Source organism: Saccoglossus kowalevskii, chromosome 1 (genome assembly GCF_978046115.1).
Source record: "Saccoglossus kowalevskii chromosome 1, keSacKowa6.1, whole genome shotgun sequence".
Taxonomy (NCBI): domain Eukaryota; kingdom Metazoa; phylum Hemichordata; class Enteropneusta; family Harrimaniidae; genus Saccoglossus; species Saccoglossus kowalevskii.
In genome coordinates, this window is record NC_140641.1 from 36,003,458 (window position 1) to 36,022,735 (window position 19,278).

General features: G+C 34.6%; 2 protein-coding genes across 3 annotated transcripts; both read right to left on the reverse strand.

Annotated features, from left to right (window-relative positions):
* Positions 1 to 1,918: 1,918 nt before the first annotated feature.
* Positions 1,919 to 10,157, reverse strand: LOC146750866 (leukotriene-B4 omega-hydroxylase 3-like). 2 transcript variants are annotated; one of them, XM_085494792.1, is made up of 9 exons: positions 9,584 to 10,157; positions 9,237 to 9,381; positions 8,331 to 8,503; positions 6,936 to 7,072; positions 6,570 to 6,825; positions 5,988 to 6,175; positions 3,867 to 4,000; positions 3,603 to 3,750; positions 1,919 to 3,377 (listed from the first exon to the last, which is right to left on the reverse strand). In XM_085494792.1, exons 1-9 carry the CDS (start codon positions 9,686 to 9,688, stop codon positions 3,203 to 3,205), a joined length of 1,461 nt encoding a protein of 486 aa, XP_085350918.1. In that variant the 5' UTR covers positions 9,689 to 10,157; the 3' UTR covers positions 1,919 to 3,202. The 2 variants fall into 2 exon arrangements, with proteins under 2 accessions (XP_085350918.1, XP_085350948.1); XM_085494822.1 differs by lacking the exon at positions 3,603 to 3,750 and having other exon boundaries at positions 3,212 to 3,377.
* A 1,478-nt stretch (positions 10,158 to 11,635) lies between these two features.
* On the reverse strand, positions 11,636 to 17,155 carry LOC146750867 (cytochrome P450 4F2-like). The gene is made up of 6 exons (XM_085494893.1): positions 16,994 to 17,155; positions 15,574 to 15,710; positions 15,208 to 15,463; positions 14,617 to 14,813; positions 12,736 to 12,869; positions 11,636 to 12,259 (listed from the first exon to the last, which is right to left on the reverse strand). The coding sequence occupies exons 1-6, from the start codon at positions 17,138 to 17,140 to the stop codon at positions 12,231 to 12,233; spliced, it is 900 nt and encodes a 299-aa protein (XP_085351019.1). The 5' UTR covers positions 17,141 to 17,155; the 3' UTR covers positions 11,636 to 12,230.
* Positions 17,156 to 19,278: the final 2,123 nt, after the last annotated feature.

Genomic DNA, 19,278 nt, shown 5'->3' on the forward strand with positions numbered 1-19,278 from the left:
ATCACTGTACTTATGGACTTTTTGTCATGTCGAAACATTGCCGAATAAAATTAAAAGCAGAACATGGTAGTCGATCAAACTATACAATATATACACTATATCTCGCAAGGCTGATATCAGAAGTATAAACATTTTAGTCAATAAATGAAAAGCAGAGGGATAAAAATAAACAACGTTCGACTTAAATTGACGTATGTCAATGCTGGATATTCACTTGTCAGTTTGTATCAGTTTAACGTCTTTGAGGGCGTGTTCAATATTCATACAAGGGTGTATTAAGAACAGTAATATAAAAAACGAAATTACAGATCACTATAGTAAATGAAACATAGTCTCTGTCTACGTTTTGTACACGGTCGGGTTCCACTGTAAAGAAAGATGTAAAAAAGACTTGAAAACAACACACGAGAAAACTAATTAAATGTAAAAAGAAATATGAGTTGCTCTCTAATAATTCGTCTTACCCTTAATGAGTTTGGTTAAATACGAATGAAAAATGAATTTCACGCCCGTTATTGGGAATGCAAACATTGTTGTACACAACATTTGCATGAACTTTGCGAATTGCTGAATTGGTTAACCCATTTCACCCTTTGTTTTAACTGAATAAACAATTACTAACATTGTGATAACGTTATTACTACAGTAACTCGATTGAGGTAGAGGTTACCGCACAATAATATGCAGTGTTACCACGTCATATTTACATGTGATCTTTATATTTTGAGATGTAGGAAGACGAGTCAGAATGCCATGGTCACAATGAAAACTTTGTGACATCACGCATGCATATCTCACATCTGGATATTTGTACTATTGTCTATTCATTGTGTGATTGGTAGATTCAAATAATGTGGATGTGTTTTGAATATGTATATAGACCAGGAGAATACAGGGCTGTGGAGTTAAGACTAAGTTTGACAGAAGTGCCATTGAACCTGTTCCGACAGTGACCTGCTTTGAATGTAGTTACTTGTGGCCGTGAGTTTGTCATACAAAGATCTCAAGGATGTATGCGTTTTATTAGGCTGAGTTCTTCCTTAACAGTAATATAGTGTTCATGTCATATCTACAGCGCCGATTGGCTACTATTCAATCTGTGTTGCTTTGAAGGTCACAGATGGTGGCTGTATGATGTCAATAACGTTTTATTAGTATTCAATGTTATCCGTTTGTCGTGTTGATCGACTGGTTATGCTCAGTGCTCACGCCGTGTGTCGTTTGACTTGTGGTGTTTTCAGATTGTCACTCTTGTGACCTTGTTGTGTAAGGTCCAATCTAACAATCGAAAGTATCAGGTTTAATTAAAAAAATGTTTCTTCCATGACAGGGTAAATACACGTGGTACATTTTGGTGTACTGCTGGGTGTCAAATACATTGACGTCAGCAACAATTTGTATGATCCAACACCAGTGACAATAAATACCATGTATTTTTTACGGAAAGCTCAAAATCAGCGCAGCAATTGTTAAACAAGTGGATGGGGAACAATGAGTTGACGAGAGGAGTGTCTTGTTAGTAGATAGTATCAGCCAGCATATCCCTGGTCAGCGGAAACATGTATTTTCAATAACTCATCAAATAATGAATAGTCACCATTTTGCACAATCACGACATAATTAAGCCGGACATTCTCTATACGGCCAGACTCATCTGAATAATCACACTACCTACGTTCAGTTACGTTAGGATGGGGTCAGTTTTACGACTGAGACTTGAGACTGAGATGCCGTACACTACTACGACTGGACACATCTGATATGTATGAATTCTACTTGCGCACCTTCTATCATTTCTCCCAGTATGCAACATATCAAATAGCGTTCATTTGGGACCACACTCTGCCACACACACTCAATTTTCTAAATACCATTGCTGTCATGTGACAATGTAAACAATGATGAGACGTATAATGCCTTTGCATTTTGTAATAATTTTGACGCACTGAATAGTTATTCAAAATTCAAAACTGTAAAATGATCAAGTTTTATATCATGTACAATCTTCAGGGAGTCTGAACTATCATACAATTAATTATAACTCCTAACCCTCCAAAAATTATGTATGGAGGGAAAGGAAATGACAGGAAAATAATGACAGATACACTGATACAATAATAAGATTTGAATTCAAAAACATCCCAATAACATTTGAGCTATATACTCCTAGTGTCGCAGCGTAACACCAATGTCAAAAATGTGACCTGTCTGTCACATCAGTGTTTCATATCACATTCAGCTACAACGCCTATGTCAACCCAAATTTACTGGCCTAATATGTTCATATATTTTAACTTAACACTACACCATACGGTTACAAACACTATGTCTTGGTACTATATGATACTCAATAATTTTCAGCGTTAGCAATGTTCAGTACACACTGCCCACAAGTCCCACAGACTATTTTCCATATTAACTAGTGCTAAAACAATACGTCGTGCTGCTGAACAAAACACTCAAATACAGGCAATACAATCAGGTTATCTATAATGCTTGCTACAATGAAGTAACATTACGCCAAACCAGTTTTTTTCCCCGTGTAGGCGGTGGTGTTGCGTAATTCTATATTTATATCATATTTATGTTTCGTACATGTCAATTCATATCTGGTAGTACTGTTGCTTATGGTGGCTTGCCCCTAATTGCAATTGACAGTTTATATTTCCATCCATCCACTTAATGTAATACTGGTCGACACAATTTCTAAATATATCCCACACAACATATATTCATGAAATTATTCGCCTGGCTTTCGTCTTCTATAAATAACATTTACTGAGCTGAAAACCAGGAAGATAAAACTCCCCGGTTACAATACAGTGGTTGTTCATGCAGTCCTCATAGTGTCATAATTTCATAACATTTGTCATGATCATCTCCTTTGTGTGCAGTGATAAAAGCAAACTATTGAAAATACTCCTTGTCTATAAAACACATGTGTGACTATTAGACTATTGTTATCAACGCCTATATTGAACAAATCATGTGTAAAACTATGTATTTCACAGGTTGACCAAGCTGATAACAATTAACATGTTTTACACTGTATCATTGTACACGCTGGCATTCACGACTCCTTTATGCTGTGTCCCTGAAATATCTTAATACTTAATAAAATGGCTTGCAAGTATTGTTTCTGGCCAACCTTAAATGTGAAACACCTTTGTTGCTGAAGACATAACAAGTCTAAACATGATTGTTATCCCATATTTCTAGGCTTGACGTGCAGGTGGATTCCATTTGACGATCTGGTGACCAGAGTATGCACTCTATGTGGAGGGTTATCTGGTACAGGTGAAAGGTCAAATCTACGTAGTGTCTTCGCAATCACTATTTTCATCTCATTCATTGCAAAATGTTGTCCAATACAATTTCTAAAAAACATATATGAAATAATTAGTACAACATTACTATTATTAGTATTATTATTGCTGCTGTTAGTATTATTGCTGTCTTTGTTGTTTGCAACTACACAATAAGAAACAATTTTCTGACAATACTGTTGACTTTCCGATCATGCCATTTTACATAAACATGAATGATTTTGAGATTACCAAATACAAAACACGTATCCCATACATGGCTAAGTACAGCTTTACCTTGGTCCTGCAGAGAATGGTGTAAATGCAAATGAAGATCGATCTTTTACATTTTCTGGCAAGAATCTGGATGGATCAAACTTGGTTGGATTTTTCCATAAAAGTTCGTTATGGTGTAATAAATATATTGGTATAGATATCTTATACCCTGTTGATAGAGAATATAATTCTTCTGTTATATATCTCGTGCAATGTTATCAATTATCTCCTTATTACTACACCAGTTTATTAAGTAAATTATTTAATTTATTAAAAGAAACACACCTGCAGGAATCACTTTTCCATCTGGAAGGGTCAGTGGTGTTGTTAATTTACGTCCAATGACGGGCACAGGACTTCTGATTCTCATGCTCTCCTTGATACATAATGTTGTATACGGCAAATGGCTTAGATCATCCCTGTTTTTATAACACACAAATACATGTAGATTTTAACAGTAATCCAACCCTTCTTGCTGGATTTCGATGATTTCTGAGTGTTTTTAATAGAAGCAAACCTTAAGAGGATATTATTTGTTTAGCAGGTATGTAACAATGTAACACTTACATTAACAAATATTGACAAAACGAACGCAAATGGATGATACAGTATACAGTTCAAAAGTAAGAAGGTTAACATTTTAAGAAAGCCCAAGTTCAAAGAGCTAACATTCATTCAAAGAGCACTTTCAAAGAGAACGTTCAGGTTCAAAACGGGAACACAATCCAAGTCTACCCCCACCCCCAAGAAAACAAAACAAAATAAAGACTGACAATTGCTATACTCCAAAATTCACCCACTTTTTGTTGTATTTTGACTGTGACAATGTTGTCTGTTCACGTCTCTAACCCTTATAATAAAAATAAATACAAACTTGCTTTAAAGGATAAGTAACGGCTTGAATACAACAAGTACTTCCCTAATACAATGAAATGTTCCATATGTCATTATCCGCTATTTGTCCAAAAATAACTGTTTTACATGTCAAAGATATACTGTCACCCATTCGCAATCTCCAAAAAACTGTTGGGCTACCCTACATTCCCAAAATAAATGTTCTATAGTTTCCATTTGCTGACAGTGGTCGCACTTGTTATCATTTCTAATCTTAATAGTACACAAATAACAATTTGTTGCCAAAATACGATAGAGAATTTTAAATTGAAATATTCTTAGTTTTTCTTCTACTGTTACTTTATATGGCAATACCCAATTTTTTTCCAATCATTTTCCTATATTTCCTCCGCATTTTCTTTTTCCTTAAATTTAATCATAGACGTTTGAGTTTCAAATTTCTTCTTCACTAATAATAAATAAAAATCTTTTGTTTTTCCTTTTCCAATATTGACATAATTTCTAGATATGCCTCTATTATCAATCGTTAGAGAACAGTTCCCCTGATGTATAACATTCTTCCATAATTTTGGTATAGCTTCAATAATTCCCATATAAGTCAAAAGTCAAAGTCAATCAGTGATATTGCCATATTTTGTGATAAAATAAGAAAAAGACAAACATTTACCATCCTCTGTCAACAAATCATTTATACACTCTTTCCCTTCATTTAGCCATCTGATATAACATATTGTATGGTCATTGATCAAAATATTCTTATTATTCCATAACATTTCTGATATTATTTAGTTTAGATTACTGGGTGGTTTATAAGCTTTTAACTGTGACCAAAATTTTAGTATATCTCCATAAATACCTGGTAAGTTGTGGTGTAATTTAACAACCTCATAATTACAAGAAAAAGAAACTTTAAACCCCCTTTTGATTTGTTTATAAAACGTACTGGTCTGCAAATATGTGACATTTTTATTTCAGCACTTCAAGTGTACCTTCAAATGTACCTAAATAATATTTTGTTACTAAAATCAACCCAGCGACCTGTCTGATAACATATGGCTCTGCTGGTATGGTTAAAAATGACAAATATATTTACACTGTTGTTACTACCACGGCCTACTCGGCCAGTTAGTTGTATGTAACCTAATGGTGTTAGTTTAAGATGTTTTTACCCTATGTAAACCCCATTTTATGCATATTTCACCGTAAATGACATTTTTGTTGAGAAGTTGTTAAATATGAGCAGAAGAAAAGTCAAGATTTTTTAAAATTTGAGATTGAACTTGCTCTTCTCAACAGAAATTCACAGATTTCCTCAGCATTATGCTACAGATGTATGACAATTAGACAAGCTTGTATATGTATTAAACTGGACAAGCTACAATATATATGTTAATAAGAATAAGCTTCTCCATGTGGTAATTAACATTGACTTTTCATATGATAACCATATACAAATCGATAATGGCAAGCTCGTCACATGTTTCAGTACATATTCCAGGCAATACTTTCCTCGATAAGATGGCAAGTATCAAGCTGGGACATGAACATTACCATTCAATTTCGTCTGTCATCCTTTTATTCAGCAAGTTGTCGACTTCTTCTTGGCATTTTCGTTGATGTTCCAGATGGGTTGCAAGGTAATACATACACCAGGATAACCCACTGGCAGTTGTATCGTGTCCCTCAAACATAAATATGTCAACTTCATCCTGAATTTCTTGGTCACTACCATCTTCATCCTAGAGAAATAGAATGCAAAGACAAATATGACTGACGAAAGTAGACATGAAATAAACCAAGTGTTTACGTTTGTATGTTACAATTCAACAGTTGATGTATTGGTACTGATCCCATATAATAATTGCCTGTATATTTAGAGTGAGATTATTATGTCCCCCATATTATGCTACTCCCCCCAAGATGACTTGATAAGCGTATAATTTATCGAGTAGTGTGTGTTATTCAGACTAACGCCAATAACGCCATGCCCTGAAATAAATTTGTGGATGTTTTTATTTGTCTATTTATATTCGAAACATTTAGATTAGGATAAGGAGCTTTAAAAGTATCTTTTATATATGATGTCTCAGTCCTTGATGGTTCTGAATGTGTAGATTATAATTAACGTAGTACCTTAGCAGTCAAGAGAATATCTAGAAAATCGATGTATTTCCTTTTGAGTGTGACACCTCCATCTTGTCGCAGAGCTTGTTTTCGTTCTTGGATAACTCGTGCAGAATAACCATGAACTGATCTGAGGGCTTTCCTGAATTTATATCCACTGATGGACAAGTTATATATCATGTCGTTGTGGTAAGGTATACATCTAATGCGTTCAGCTATCAGATATGTTAGAGCATGAACGCTACTGACATAGGGGTGTTGAGAACTGAAGAAGAAGTTTTAAAATTATAATAAATGTACATGTATATATAAAGTTGTAAAGTGAAATGATATCAGCAAAGTTCATTTTTTATCGGAATCTGTGATTTGACATACCTTGTAGTTTGACAGTTACTGTCTTGGCTGAATATACACTTCAATAAAATATCCAATGTCAAAAGTCCTGCGTGCTCGAACACTTCTATAGAGCATGTCCGAGACCCCACTGACTTCCATAGGTCAGACCATTTATCCTGTTTTGAATAAAATAATCTCTTATATAATACATAAATACATTTTATTATTATATAATATATTATAGCGTGCCGTAATTTTGCGGTGTTTTACGGGGTATTTTTATCCTACCATATAAAAAAATGCGAATTCCAAATATGGAATGATAAGCGTGCTCTAATAATAAAAACAAACTTGGCTGCTAACAGGACTTCACAAGACTCCACAAGAAGTTCGCTGATTCTTTTCTAAACATTTTTGATTTCGGCATTCCCATGATGTATCCTTGGTAATGTATAATAATAGGGTTATTACGAGGATGCCTCAAAGTATGCACTCAGACAGTACACCATCGCATCGACCTCCGCTACGCATCGGTCGATACTCCCGCTGCACTGTCATCGTCATACTTTGAGGTATCTTTGTAATAATCTCATATTATTTACATACCGATTTGCTACTTATATTTAACGAAAAGGTTTATAACAAACATACATATAGTTACTAGTAATAGTTATTGTTTCAGATAAGTCTTATTATAATTAAATATAATAATACTACTAATCGGAATAATTCACGACGATCGCAAATTGTGGAAATTTTGGCCGAAAATCCAAGCAGGTAGGTATGTGACATATAAGAAACTATGGTCATATAAGCTACATGCCAAATTTTAAATTCATTAGTTAAAACATTCATCAGAAACAATTTCCCCAATTTCTACCATTTTTGCTGAAAATCCTAGAAGGCGCCAAACCACGTGAAAAGTATTTTCCCTATAAGAAGTTTTAGCCATACATGCTATATACAAAATACCAATTTGATCGGTTGGTGCATTCATTCATTCATTTTTGTCAGAAATCAAAGATGAAAATATTTTTTTCACTGTCTGGAAGAGTTCAGACAAGAACATGGCAACATTGCAAATTACAAAGTAATATGATAACTGAAGCACCAGCAAAAACTACATGGCAGCCAAATAACGTTATCTACCTCCCACGTTTCTCAAACTTTAATGTTCTTTAAACATAGATGTTTAAAAACAACTTTTACGCAATGTTTAGTGGTTTAGAAGGATATTTAAGGGTTTAGAATGGCGACTTCCGGTTTCAAGAGCGGTTTCAAATTCAAGAAGACTGCCAAACCAAGTAAACCAAGTCACATTAGGGTCATCATCATAAAAATATCGGAACATTCCGTTAAACGTTTTTCACAAGACGTCGTGAAGAAAGTAAAATGTAAAAGGGTGAAATTGACTTGGTCCTATATTAAACATACCAGCATCGTCTTCACACACTCATTGTATATCTGTACATAAGGTCTGAGAATGCCAAAATGAAATCCTGGAGTCACAAGTAGTCGATTTCTAAACCATTTCTGTCCTTTGCTCATTAGAAGTCCATCGCCTAACCATGGTTTTAACATGAGGTAAAATAAATCATCTTTCGGTTCTAGATATGGATGGAATATGACAAAATATGATATACATGAACGAAGGGCCGTCAGATGTTTTGATTGAAATAAGTGAACATCATAAGTAAAATTATCCAAGCTTCCTACTAAATAATTCGCTCTACACAAGTGTGACAATTAAGTTATCCCAAAAGTACAGTTGAGATAAAATGTAAAATGAATCTGCCACTTTAGTGGATAGTTATGTTCTCTACCTGTCTCTATTATCGGGGGGGAAACAGTCAGACATTACCACCCGCTGACAATCATCACTGGCCAAATCAACAGCTACAACAGCTTCTCAGAAAACTGTAATTTGGGCTAGTTGTTGGGACTGGACAGTATCAAGGAAACATGTGCAACATATATCTATTTGGTTGCCCAGGATTGTCTAAAAGTTGAGTTTGTGTTATTTTGGCAACTTTAGCAGTTTTCACCAGTTCTTTGCACAAAGCTTAGATCACGTACAAAGTAATATCAAGAGCAGTATGGCAGACAAAAACATTTCAACAGTGTTATATTGAAGATATTGCAAACTAGATCTGATTAACATATTTAATGACCAAATATGGCATAAATAACATATCCGTAGTATTGTAACTAGTGCTTGTGAAAAAAATGGTTGATAGTTTTTTTGTGCCAATTTAAACTGTTGTCATATTTAGTTTAGGGGTTCTCCCCGCCTGCGAATAGGAGTGTGATTAAATATGATGTAATGACGTAAACACATACCTGTAGCGCACAATATAACCTTTACGGTCTGTGGATGATTGAGCAATACTACTGGTGCAAATGGTACAAGCCATAACACTGACGCTGGGCTTAATTCTTTCGATCGACTATAGAGTTTGGCCAATGCAGCTTCTGTGTTTTTCAACTGTGCATGCAGGAACACATATGCAGGTACATCAAATAACAGCTTACAGTTAATATGTTTATTTCTGCTTCCACAGTTGTGGCATAGTAATACATGAATAAAATACCATATGTTGATTGGTAAACTGTATTTATAAAACATAATTATCAGTGTACACATGGATTTTTTGTCATGAACATTGTAATGTCAGAATATTACGTACCAATATTATGTTCCCAAACAGCCAGTGACGATCTGGACTTGGTATTCCTGCCAGGTCTCTCTCAGCCCTCCATCTTGTTTGCAGTTGTTGGTACAATTTGTACATTACATTGCCGAATACAATTAAAAGCAGAACATGGTAGTCGATCAAACTATACAATATATACACTATATCTCGCAAATGAAAAGCAGAGGGATAAAAATAAACAATGTTCGGCTTAAATTGACTTGTCAGTTTGTATCAGTTTAACACCTTTGAGGGCGTGTTCAATATTCATACAGGGGTGTATTAAGAACAGTAATATAAAACACGAAATTACAGATCACTATAGTAAATGAAACATGGTCTCTGTCAACGTGTTGTACACGGTCGGGTTCCACTGTAAAAAGAGATGTAAAGAAGACTTGGAAACAACACACGAGAAAACTAATTAAATGTAAAAAAAATATTAGTTGCTCTTTCATAATTCGTCTTACCCTTAATGAGTTTGGTTAAATACGAATGAAAAATGAATTTCACGCCCGTTATTGGGAATGCAAACATTGTTGTACACAACATTTGCATGAACTTTGCGAATTGCTGAATTGGTTAACCCATTTCACCCTTTGTTTTAACTGAATAAACAATTACTAACATTGTGATAACGTTATTACTACAGTAACTCGATTGAGATAGATGTTAGCACACAATAATATGCAGTGTGATTGGTAGATTCAAATAGTGTGGATGTGTTTTGAATATGTATATAGACCAGGAGAATACAGGGCTGTGAAGTTAAGACTAAGTTTGACGGAAGTTCCTTTGAACCTGTTCCGAAAGTGACCTGGAGGTTCACAGTGATTGCTCTTGACCCTGCTTTGAATGTAGTTACTTGTGACCGTTTGTCATACAAAGACCCTTAACAGTAATATAGTGTTCATGTCATATCTATAGCGCCGATTGACTACTATTCAATCTGTGTTGCTTTGAAGGTCACAGATGATGGCTGTATGATGTCCATAACGTTTTATTAGTATTCAATGTTATCCGTGTGTCGTGTTGATCGACTCGGTTATGCTCATTGCTCACGCCGTGTGTCGTTTGACTTGTTGTGGTATTTTCAGATTGTCACTCTTGTGACCTTGTTGTGTAAGGTTCAGACTAACAATCGAAAGTATCAGGTTTAATTAGAAAAAATTTTCTTCCATGATAGGGTAAATACACGTGGTACAATTTGGTGTGCTGCTGGGTGTCAAATGCACTGACGTCAGCAACAATTTGTATGATCCAACACCAGTGACGATAAATACCATGTATTTTTTACGGAAAACTCAAAATCAGCGCAGCAATTGTTAAACAAGTGGATGGGGAACAATGAGTTGACGAGATGAGTATGTTGTTAGTAGATAGTACCAATGAGTACCTGCCAGCATATCCCTGGTCAGAATTGAATTTAAAATCATCCCAATAACCTTTGAGCTATACTCCGAGTGTCGCCGCGTAACACCAATGTCAAAAATGTGACCTGTCTGTCACATCAGTGTTTCATATCACATTCAGCTACAACGCCTATGTCAACCCAAATTTACTGGCCTAATATGTTCACCTATTTTAACTTAATACTACACCATACGGTTACAAACACTATGTCTTGGTACTATATGATACTCAATAATTTTCAGCGTTAGCAATGTTCAGTACACACTGCCCACAAGTCCCACAGACTATTTTCCATATTAACTAGTGCTAAAACAATACGTCGTGCTGCTGAACAAAACACTCAAATACAGGCAATACAATCAGGTCATGTATAATACCTGCTACAATGAAGTAACATTACGCCAAACCAGTTTTTCCCCGTGTAGGCGGTGGTGTTGCGTAATTCTATATTTAAATCATATTTATGTTTCGTACATGTCAATTCATATCTGGTAGTACTGTTGCTTATGGTTGCCCCAAATTGCAATTGACAGTTTATATTTCCATCCATCCACTTAATGTAATATAATACTGGTCGACACAATTTCTATATATATCCCACACAACATATATTCATGAAATTATTCGCCTGGCTTTTGTCTTCTATAAATAACATTTACTGAGCTGAAAACCAGGAAGATAAAACTCACCGGTTACAATACAGTGGTTGTTCATGCAGTCCTCATAGTGTCATAATTTCATAAAAATATTCATGATCATCTCCTTTGTGTGCAGTGATAAAAGCAAACTATTGAAAATACCCTTTCTCCATAAAACACATTTGTGACTATTAGACTATTGTTATCAACTCCTATATTAAACAAATCATGTGTAAAACTATGTATTTCACAGGTTGACCAAGCTGATAACAATTAACATGTTTTACACTGTATCATTGTACACGCTGGCATTCACGACTCCTTTATGCTGTGTCCCTGAAATATCTTAATACTTAATAAAATGGCTTGCAAGTATTGTTTCTGGCCAACCTTAAATGAGAAACACCTTTGCTGCTGAAGACATAACAAGTCTAAACATGATTGTTATCCCATATTTCTAGGCTTGACGTGCAGGTGGATTCCATTTGACGATCTGGTGACCAGAGTATGCACTCTATGTGGGGGGTTATCTGGTACAGGTGAAAGGTCAAATCTACGTAGTGTCTTCGCAATCACTATTTTCATCTCATTCATTGCAAAATGTTGTCCAATACAATTTCTAAAACGATACGACATGAATTGATTAGTGCAAAATTATTATTATTATTAATATTATTATTATTATTGCTGTTGTTGTGTTCGATGTTTGCAGCTAAACATTAAGAAACATTTCATGACAGTATTGATGACTTTCAGATCATGCCATTTTACATAAATATGGTAGGTGGCCAACTACAAATCGCGTATCCCATGGATAAAAACAAGCTTTATTTTGGTCCTGCCGAGAAGGGTGTGAATGCAAATGGAGATCGATCCTTTACATTTTCTGGCAAGAATCTGGTTGGATCAAACATGGTTGGATTTTCCCATATAAGTTCATTATGGTGTAATAAACATATTGGTATTATTACGTTATACCCTGTTGATAGAGAATATAATTATTCTGTTATATATCTCGTGGAATGTTACCAATTATCTTTTTATTACTAAACCAGTTTATTAAGTAAATTATTTAATTTATTAAAATAAACACACCTGCAGGAATCACTCTTCCATTTGGAAGGGTCAGTGGTGTTGTTAATTCACGTCCAATGACGGGCACAGGACTTCTGATTCTCATACTCTCCTTGATACATAATGTTGTATACGGCAAATGGCTTAGATCATCCCTGTTTTTATAACAGATAAATATATGTGGGTCAATCTTTTCTTTAGTTGAGACGATGTGGCATACAAATTAACAAGCTCCTTAGAAGCTAGTGAATAGTAATAACAAGCTTGTAGTTAGTTTGATCAGGTGTACTTGAAATGGTGGCAAACTTGTACAAATATGCAGGTTTAAGTTAAGTGAATGTTATTTGTTTAGCAAATATGCTTGCATCATACTCGTAGTTACTTTTGACTTGTTTTTAAAATGTGTTGCAAACTTGTGACATACTTTTTATTTCAGATTCAGTGTTCATGACAAAATCGCACTGGTCTGTAAATGTGTGGCCAATGGTATCACTATTACATTTTTATTCCAGAATTTTAAGTGTTTTCAATAACTTATCTAATCTCACCACTGTTGTTTCACAGCATGCATGTTCCTTCAATCTTTTTAACTCGATAATCAGATAATTAATTCTGGAACAGGTGGAAGGTAAAACATTTTCAAAGACTGCAAACTATTTAAATACAACTTTTTTAGTGCAGGCATGTGTCACACTAGTCTCTAAAACGTCCCAGATACTTTTAGTAAATGTTCAAACCTTGTCGTTCATGAAATTGTAATCAACAAAAATAAACACAGACATTTCCCAGAGTAGTCTAAAAAAATAAAAAAAAAACCCTGTCCCACCCAATCATTCCATTGAGTTATTTCTGACATCACTTAAACAAAGTGAGTCTATAAAGGGAATACATATTCAAGGCTCGGATACGACATATTCATCATCTGAAAATGATTTAACCTGCTTCTTGAGATATTTAAGCTCTGTTAATAATTAGTTTACATTGTATGATTCATTCGTCATTTGGGCGCGGAGGTATCGTATGGATAAAACCTATAGTATTCACTGGCCATTGTCACCAATCAAATATATTTTTGTTACATCTAGAATGTAAATTGAAGATTGAAGGATCACTCGATTCGCTTAAAAATGCTTGCAGTTTTGGTATGTTCGAAAACTGTCATTGACAGGCAAAACACAAATAGTTAAATCACTGCTAATTCCACAATTTCTTTATTTATTTCATTTTATAGTTGTTAAAATGAACGAAATTAAAACATTAAACAGATTTATCCACAAATTTATTTGAAGGGGGCCAGACAGGGTGGCAAGAAATACTATGATTAGTGATTATCTCCTGATGTAAATATCAACTTTGTGTACTGTCTACCACACTGTCTTTTTTTGTAAGAGCCATCTGTACAGTTGATGATGTGCCATTCAGTCAGTAGAAAACATCGTAGTTTGGAACAATTCTAAAATACTCATAAATGACAGGAGTGTATGTTACACAGACTTCCTTCCCAGAGGTATTATTTATATTGACTTGTATGATGCAGGTGGATATCCAAAAAAATCAAGGATTACTTTCATCTCTGCCTGCAGAATACTTTTTCTAAATTGCCTAAATATCATAATACTTGTTAAACAAACAAAGGGTAATCTGATTGTATTTTTAGCTGAATACACATTATGTAATGTAATCTTATTTGAAGTGAACCACGTCTTTGAATAAAAGTACAAAACAAATCTATTTTTATGTTAAATATTAACACAATTACTAATAGTACTATCAATATATATTAACACAGAAATATATTAAATGCTACAATGAATAAGTTAAATTGGTACAACTTTGTCTAAAGAAAGTTTGTCAGAGAAGTTACCTCCACTATGAGGTAAACAAAATGAACATAAACATTACCATTCAATTTCATCCATTGCTCTTTCATTCAACAAGTTATCAACTTCTTCTTGGCATTTTCTTTGATGTTCCGGATGAGTTGCAAGGTAATACATACACCAGGATAACCCACTGGCAGTTGTATCGTTTCCCTCGAACATAAAGGTATCGACTTCATCTTGAATTTCTTTGTCAGACAGACCATTATCATCTGCATCCTAGGGAAGTAGAATGCAAAGGCAAATATGACTGACGAACGCAGACATGAAATAAACCAAGTGTTTACGTTTGTATGTTACAATTCAACGGTTGATGTATTGGTACTGATCCCATATAATAATTGCCCGTATTTTTAGGGTGAGATTATTATGTTCCCCATATTATGCTACTCCCCCCAAGATGACTTGATAAGCGTATAATTTATCGAGTAGTGCGTGTTATTCAGACTAACGCCAATAACGCCATGCCCTGAAATAAATTTGTGGATGTTTTTATTTGTCTATTTATATTCGAAACATTTAGATTAGGATAAGGAGCTTTAAAAGTATCTTTTATATATGATGTCTCAGTCCTTGATGGTTCTGAATGTGTAGATTATAATTAACGTAGTACCTTAGCAGTCAAGAGAATATCTAGAAAATCGATGTATTTCCTTTTGAGTGTGACACCTCCATCTTGTCGCAGAGCTTGTTTTCGTTCTTGGATAACTCGTGCAGAATAACCATGAACTGATCTGAGGGCTTTCCTGAATTTATATCCACTGATGGACAAGTTATATATCATGTCGTTGTGGTAAGGTATACATCTAATGCGTTCAGCTATCAGATATGTTAGAGCATGAACGCTACTGACATAGGGGTGTTGAGAACTGAAGAAGAAGTTTTAAAATTATAATAAATGTACATGTATATATAAAGTTGTAAAGTGAAATGATATCAGCAAAGGTCATTTTTTATCGGAATCTGTGATTTGACATACCTTGTAGTTTGACAGTTACTGTCTTGGCTGAATATACACTTCAATAAAATATCCAATGTCAAAAGTCCTGCGTGCTCGAACACTTCTATAGAGCATGTCCGAGACCCCACTGACTTCCATAGGTCAGACCATTTATCCTGTTTTGAATAAAATAATCTCTTATATAATACATAAATACATTTTATTATTATATAATATATTATAGCGTGCCGTAATTTTGCGGTGTTTTACGGGGTATTTTCATCCTACCATATAAAAAAATGCGAATTCCAAATATGGAATGATAAGCGTGCTCTAATAATAAAAACAAACTTGGCTGCTAACAGGACTTCACAAGACTCCACAAGAAGTTCGCTGATTCTTTTCTAAACATTTTTGATTTCGGCATTCCCATGATGTATCCTTGGGAATGTATAATAATAGGGTTATTACGAGGATGCCTCAAAGTATGCACTTAGACAGTACACCATCGCATCGACCTCCGCTACGCATCGGTCGATACTCCCGCAGCACTGTCATCGTCATACTTTGAGGTATCTTTGTAATAATCTCATATTATTTACATACCGATTTGCTACTTATATTTAACGAAAAGGTTTATAACAAACATACATATAGTTACTAGTAATAGTTATTGTTTCAGATAAGTCTTATTATAATTAAATATAATAATACTACTAATCGGAATAATTCGCGACGATCGCAAATTGTGGAAATTTTGGCCGAAAATCCAAGCAGGTAGGTATGTGACTGATACAAATTATTTTAATTTTCACATATAAGAAACTATGGTCATATAAGCTACATGCCAAATTTTAAATTCATTAGTTAAAACATTCATCAGAAACAATTTCCCCAATTTCTACCATTTTTGCTGAAAATCCTAGAAGGCGCCAAACCACGTGAAAATTATTTTTCCTATAAGAAGTTTTAGCCATACATGCTATATACAAAATACCAATTTGATCGGTTGGTGCATTCATTCATTCATTTTTGTCAGAAATCAAAGTTGAAAATATTTTTTTCACTGTCTGGAAGAGTTCAGACAAGAACATGGCAACATTGCAAATTACAAAGTAATATGATAACTGAAGCACCAGCAAAAACTACATGGCAGCCAAATAACGTTATCTACCTCCCACGTTTCTCAAACTTTAATGTTCTTTAAACATAGATGTTTAAAAACAACTTTTACGCAATGTTTGGTGGTTTAGAAAGATATTTAAGGGTTTAGAATGGCGACTTCCGGTTTCAAGAGCGGTTTCAAATTCAAGAAGACTGCCAAACTAAGTAAACCAAGTCACATTAGGGTCATCATCATAAAAATATCGGAACATTCCGTTAAACGTTTTTCACAAGACGTCGTGAAGAAAGTAAAATGTAAAAGGGTGAAACTGACTTGGTCCTATATTAAACATACCAGCATCGTCTTCACACACTCATTGTATATCTGTACATAAGGTCTGAGAATGCCAAAATGAAATCCTGGAGTCACAAGTAGTCGATTTCTAAACCATTTCTGTCCTTTTCTCATTAGAAGTCCATCGCCTAACCATGGTTTTAACATGAGGTAAAATAAATCATCTTTCGGTTCTAGATATGGATGGAATATGACAAAATATGATATACATGAACGAAGGGCCGTCAGATGTTTTGATTGAAATAAGTGAACATCATAAGTAAAATTATCCAAGCTTCCTACTAAATAATTCGCTCTACACAAGTGTGACAATTAAGTTATCCCAAAAGTACAGTTGAGATAAAATGTAAAATGAATCTGCTTCTTTAGTGGATAGTTATGTTCTCTACCTGTCTCTATTATCGGGGGAAACAGTCAGACATTACCACCCGCTGACAATCATCACTGGCCAAATCAACAGCTACAACAGCTTCTCAGAAAACTGTAATTTGGGCTAGTTGTTGGGACTGAACAGTATCAAGGAAACATGTGCAACATATATCTATTTGGTTGCCCAGGATTGTCTAAAAGTTGAGTTTGTGTTATTTTGGCAACTTTAGCAGTTTTCACCAGTTCTTTGCACAAAGCTTAGATCACGTACAAGTAATATCAAGAGCAGTATGGCAGACAAAAACATTTCAACAGTGTTATATTGAAGATATTGCAAACTAGATCTGATTAACATATTTAATGACCAAATATGGCATAAATAACATATCCGTAGTATTGTAACTAGTGCTTGTGAAAAAAATGGTTGATAGTTTTTTTGTGCCAATTTAAACTGTTGTCATATTTAGTTTAGGGGTTCTCCCCGCCTGCGAATAGGAGTGTGATTAAATATGATGTAATGACTAAACACATACCTGTAGCGCACAATATAACCTTTACGGTCTGTGGATGATTGAGCAATACTACTGGTGCAAATGGTCCAAGCCATAACACTGACGCTGGCCTTAATTCTTTCGATCGACTATAGAATTTGGCCAATACAGCTTCTGTGTTTTTCAAATGTGCATGCAGGAACACATATGCAGGTACATCAAATAACAGCTTACAGTTAATAGGTTTATTTCTGCTTCCACAATTGTGGCATATTAATACATGAATAAAATACCATATGTTGATTGGTAAACTGTATTTTTAAAACATAATTATCACTGTACTTATGGACTTTTTGTCATGTCGAAACATTGCCGAATAAAATTAAAAGCAGAACATGGTAGTCGATCAAACTATACAATATATACACTATATCTCGCAAGGCTGATATCTGAAGTATAAACATTTTAGTCAATAAATGAAAAGCAGAGGGATAAAAATAAACAACGTTCGGCTTAAATTGACGTATGTCAATGCTGGATATTCACTTGTCAGTTTGTATCAGTTTAACGTCTTTGAGGGCGTGTTCAATATTCATACAAGGGTGTATTAAGAACAGTAATATAAAAAACGAAATTACAGATCACTATAGTAAATGAAACATAGTCTCTGTCTACGTTTTGTACACGGTCGGGTTCCACTGTAAAGAAAGATGTAAAAAAGACTTGAAAACAACACACGAGAAAACTAATTAAATGTAAAAAGAAATATGAGTTGCTCTTTCATAATTCATCTTACCTTTAAAGAGTTTGGTTAAATACGAATGAAAAATGAATTTCACGCCCGTTATTGGGAATGCAAACATTGTTGTACACAACATTTGCATGAACTTTGCGAATTGCTGAATTGGTTAACCCATTTCACCCTTTGTTTTAACTGAATAAACAATTACTAACATTGTGATAACGTTATTACTACAGTAACTCGATTGAGGTAGAGGTTACCGCACAATAATATGCAGTGTTACCACGTCATATTTACATGTGATCTTTATATTTTGAGATGTAGGAAGACGAGTCAGAATGCCATGGTCACAATGAAAACTTTGTGACATCACGCATGCATATCTCACATCTGGATATTTGTACTATTGTCTATTCATTGTGTGATTGGTAGATTCAAATAATGTGGATGTGTTTTGAATATGTATATAGACCAGGAGAATACAGGGCTGTGGAGTTAAGACTAAGTTTGACAGAAGTGCCATTGAACCTGTTCCGACAGTGACCTGCTTTGAATGTAGTTACTTGTGGCCGTGAGTTTGCCATACAAAGATCTCAAGGATGTATGCGTTTTATTAGGCTGAGTTCTTCCTTAACAGTAATATAGTGTTCATGTCATATCTACAGCGCCGATTGGCTACTATT

What these genes read in the sequence shown, in the direction of transcription:
- LOC146750867 (XM_085494893.1), bottom strand. Translation starts at nt 17,140, where the DNA reads ATGTTAAAACCATGGTTAGGCGATGGACTTCTAATGAGAAAAGGACAG. An exon ending in AGTGTGTGAAGACGATGCTG is followed by an intron (nt 15,711 to 16,993) that starts GTATGTTTAATA and finishes TATTCAAAACAG; the next exon opens with GATAAATGGTCTGACCTATG. An exon ending in GCAATGGATGAAATTGAATG is followed by an intron (nt 12,870 to 14,616) that starts GTAATGTTTATG and finishes TTATAAAAACAG; the next exon opens with GGATGATCTAAGCCATTTGC.
- LOC146750866 (XM_085494792.1), bottom strand. Translation starts at nt 9,688, where the DNA reads ATGTACAAATTGTACCAACAACTGCAAACAAGATGGAGGGCTGAGAGA. An exon ending in TGTTTGGGAACATAATATTG is followed by an intron (nt 9,382 to 9,583) that starts GTACGTAATATT and finishes CTGCATGCACAG; the next exon opens with TTGAAAAACACAGAAGCTGC. An exon ending in CCATTCTCTGCAGGACCAAG is followed by an intron (nt 3,378 to 3,602) that starts GTAAAGCTGTAC and finishes TATGTTTTTTAG; the next exon opens with AAATTGTATTGGACAACATT.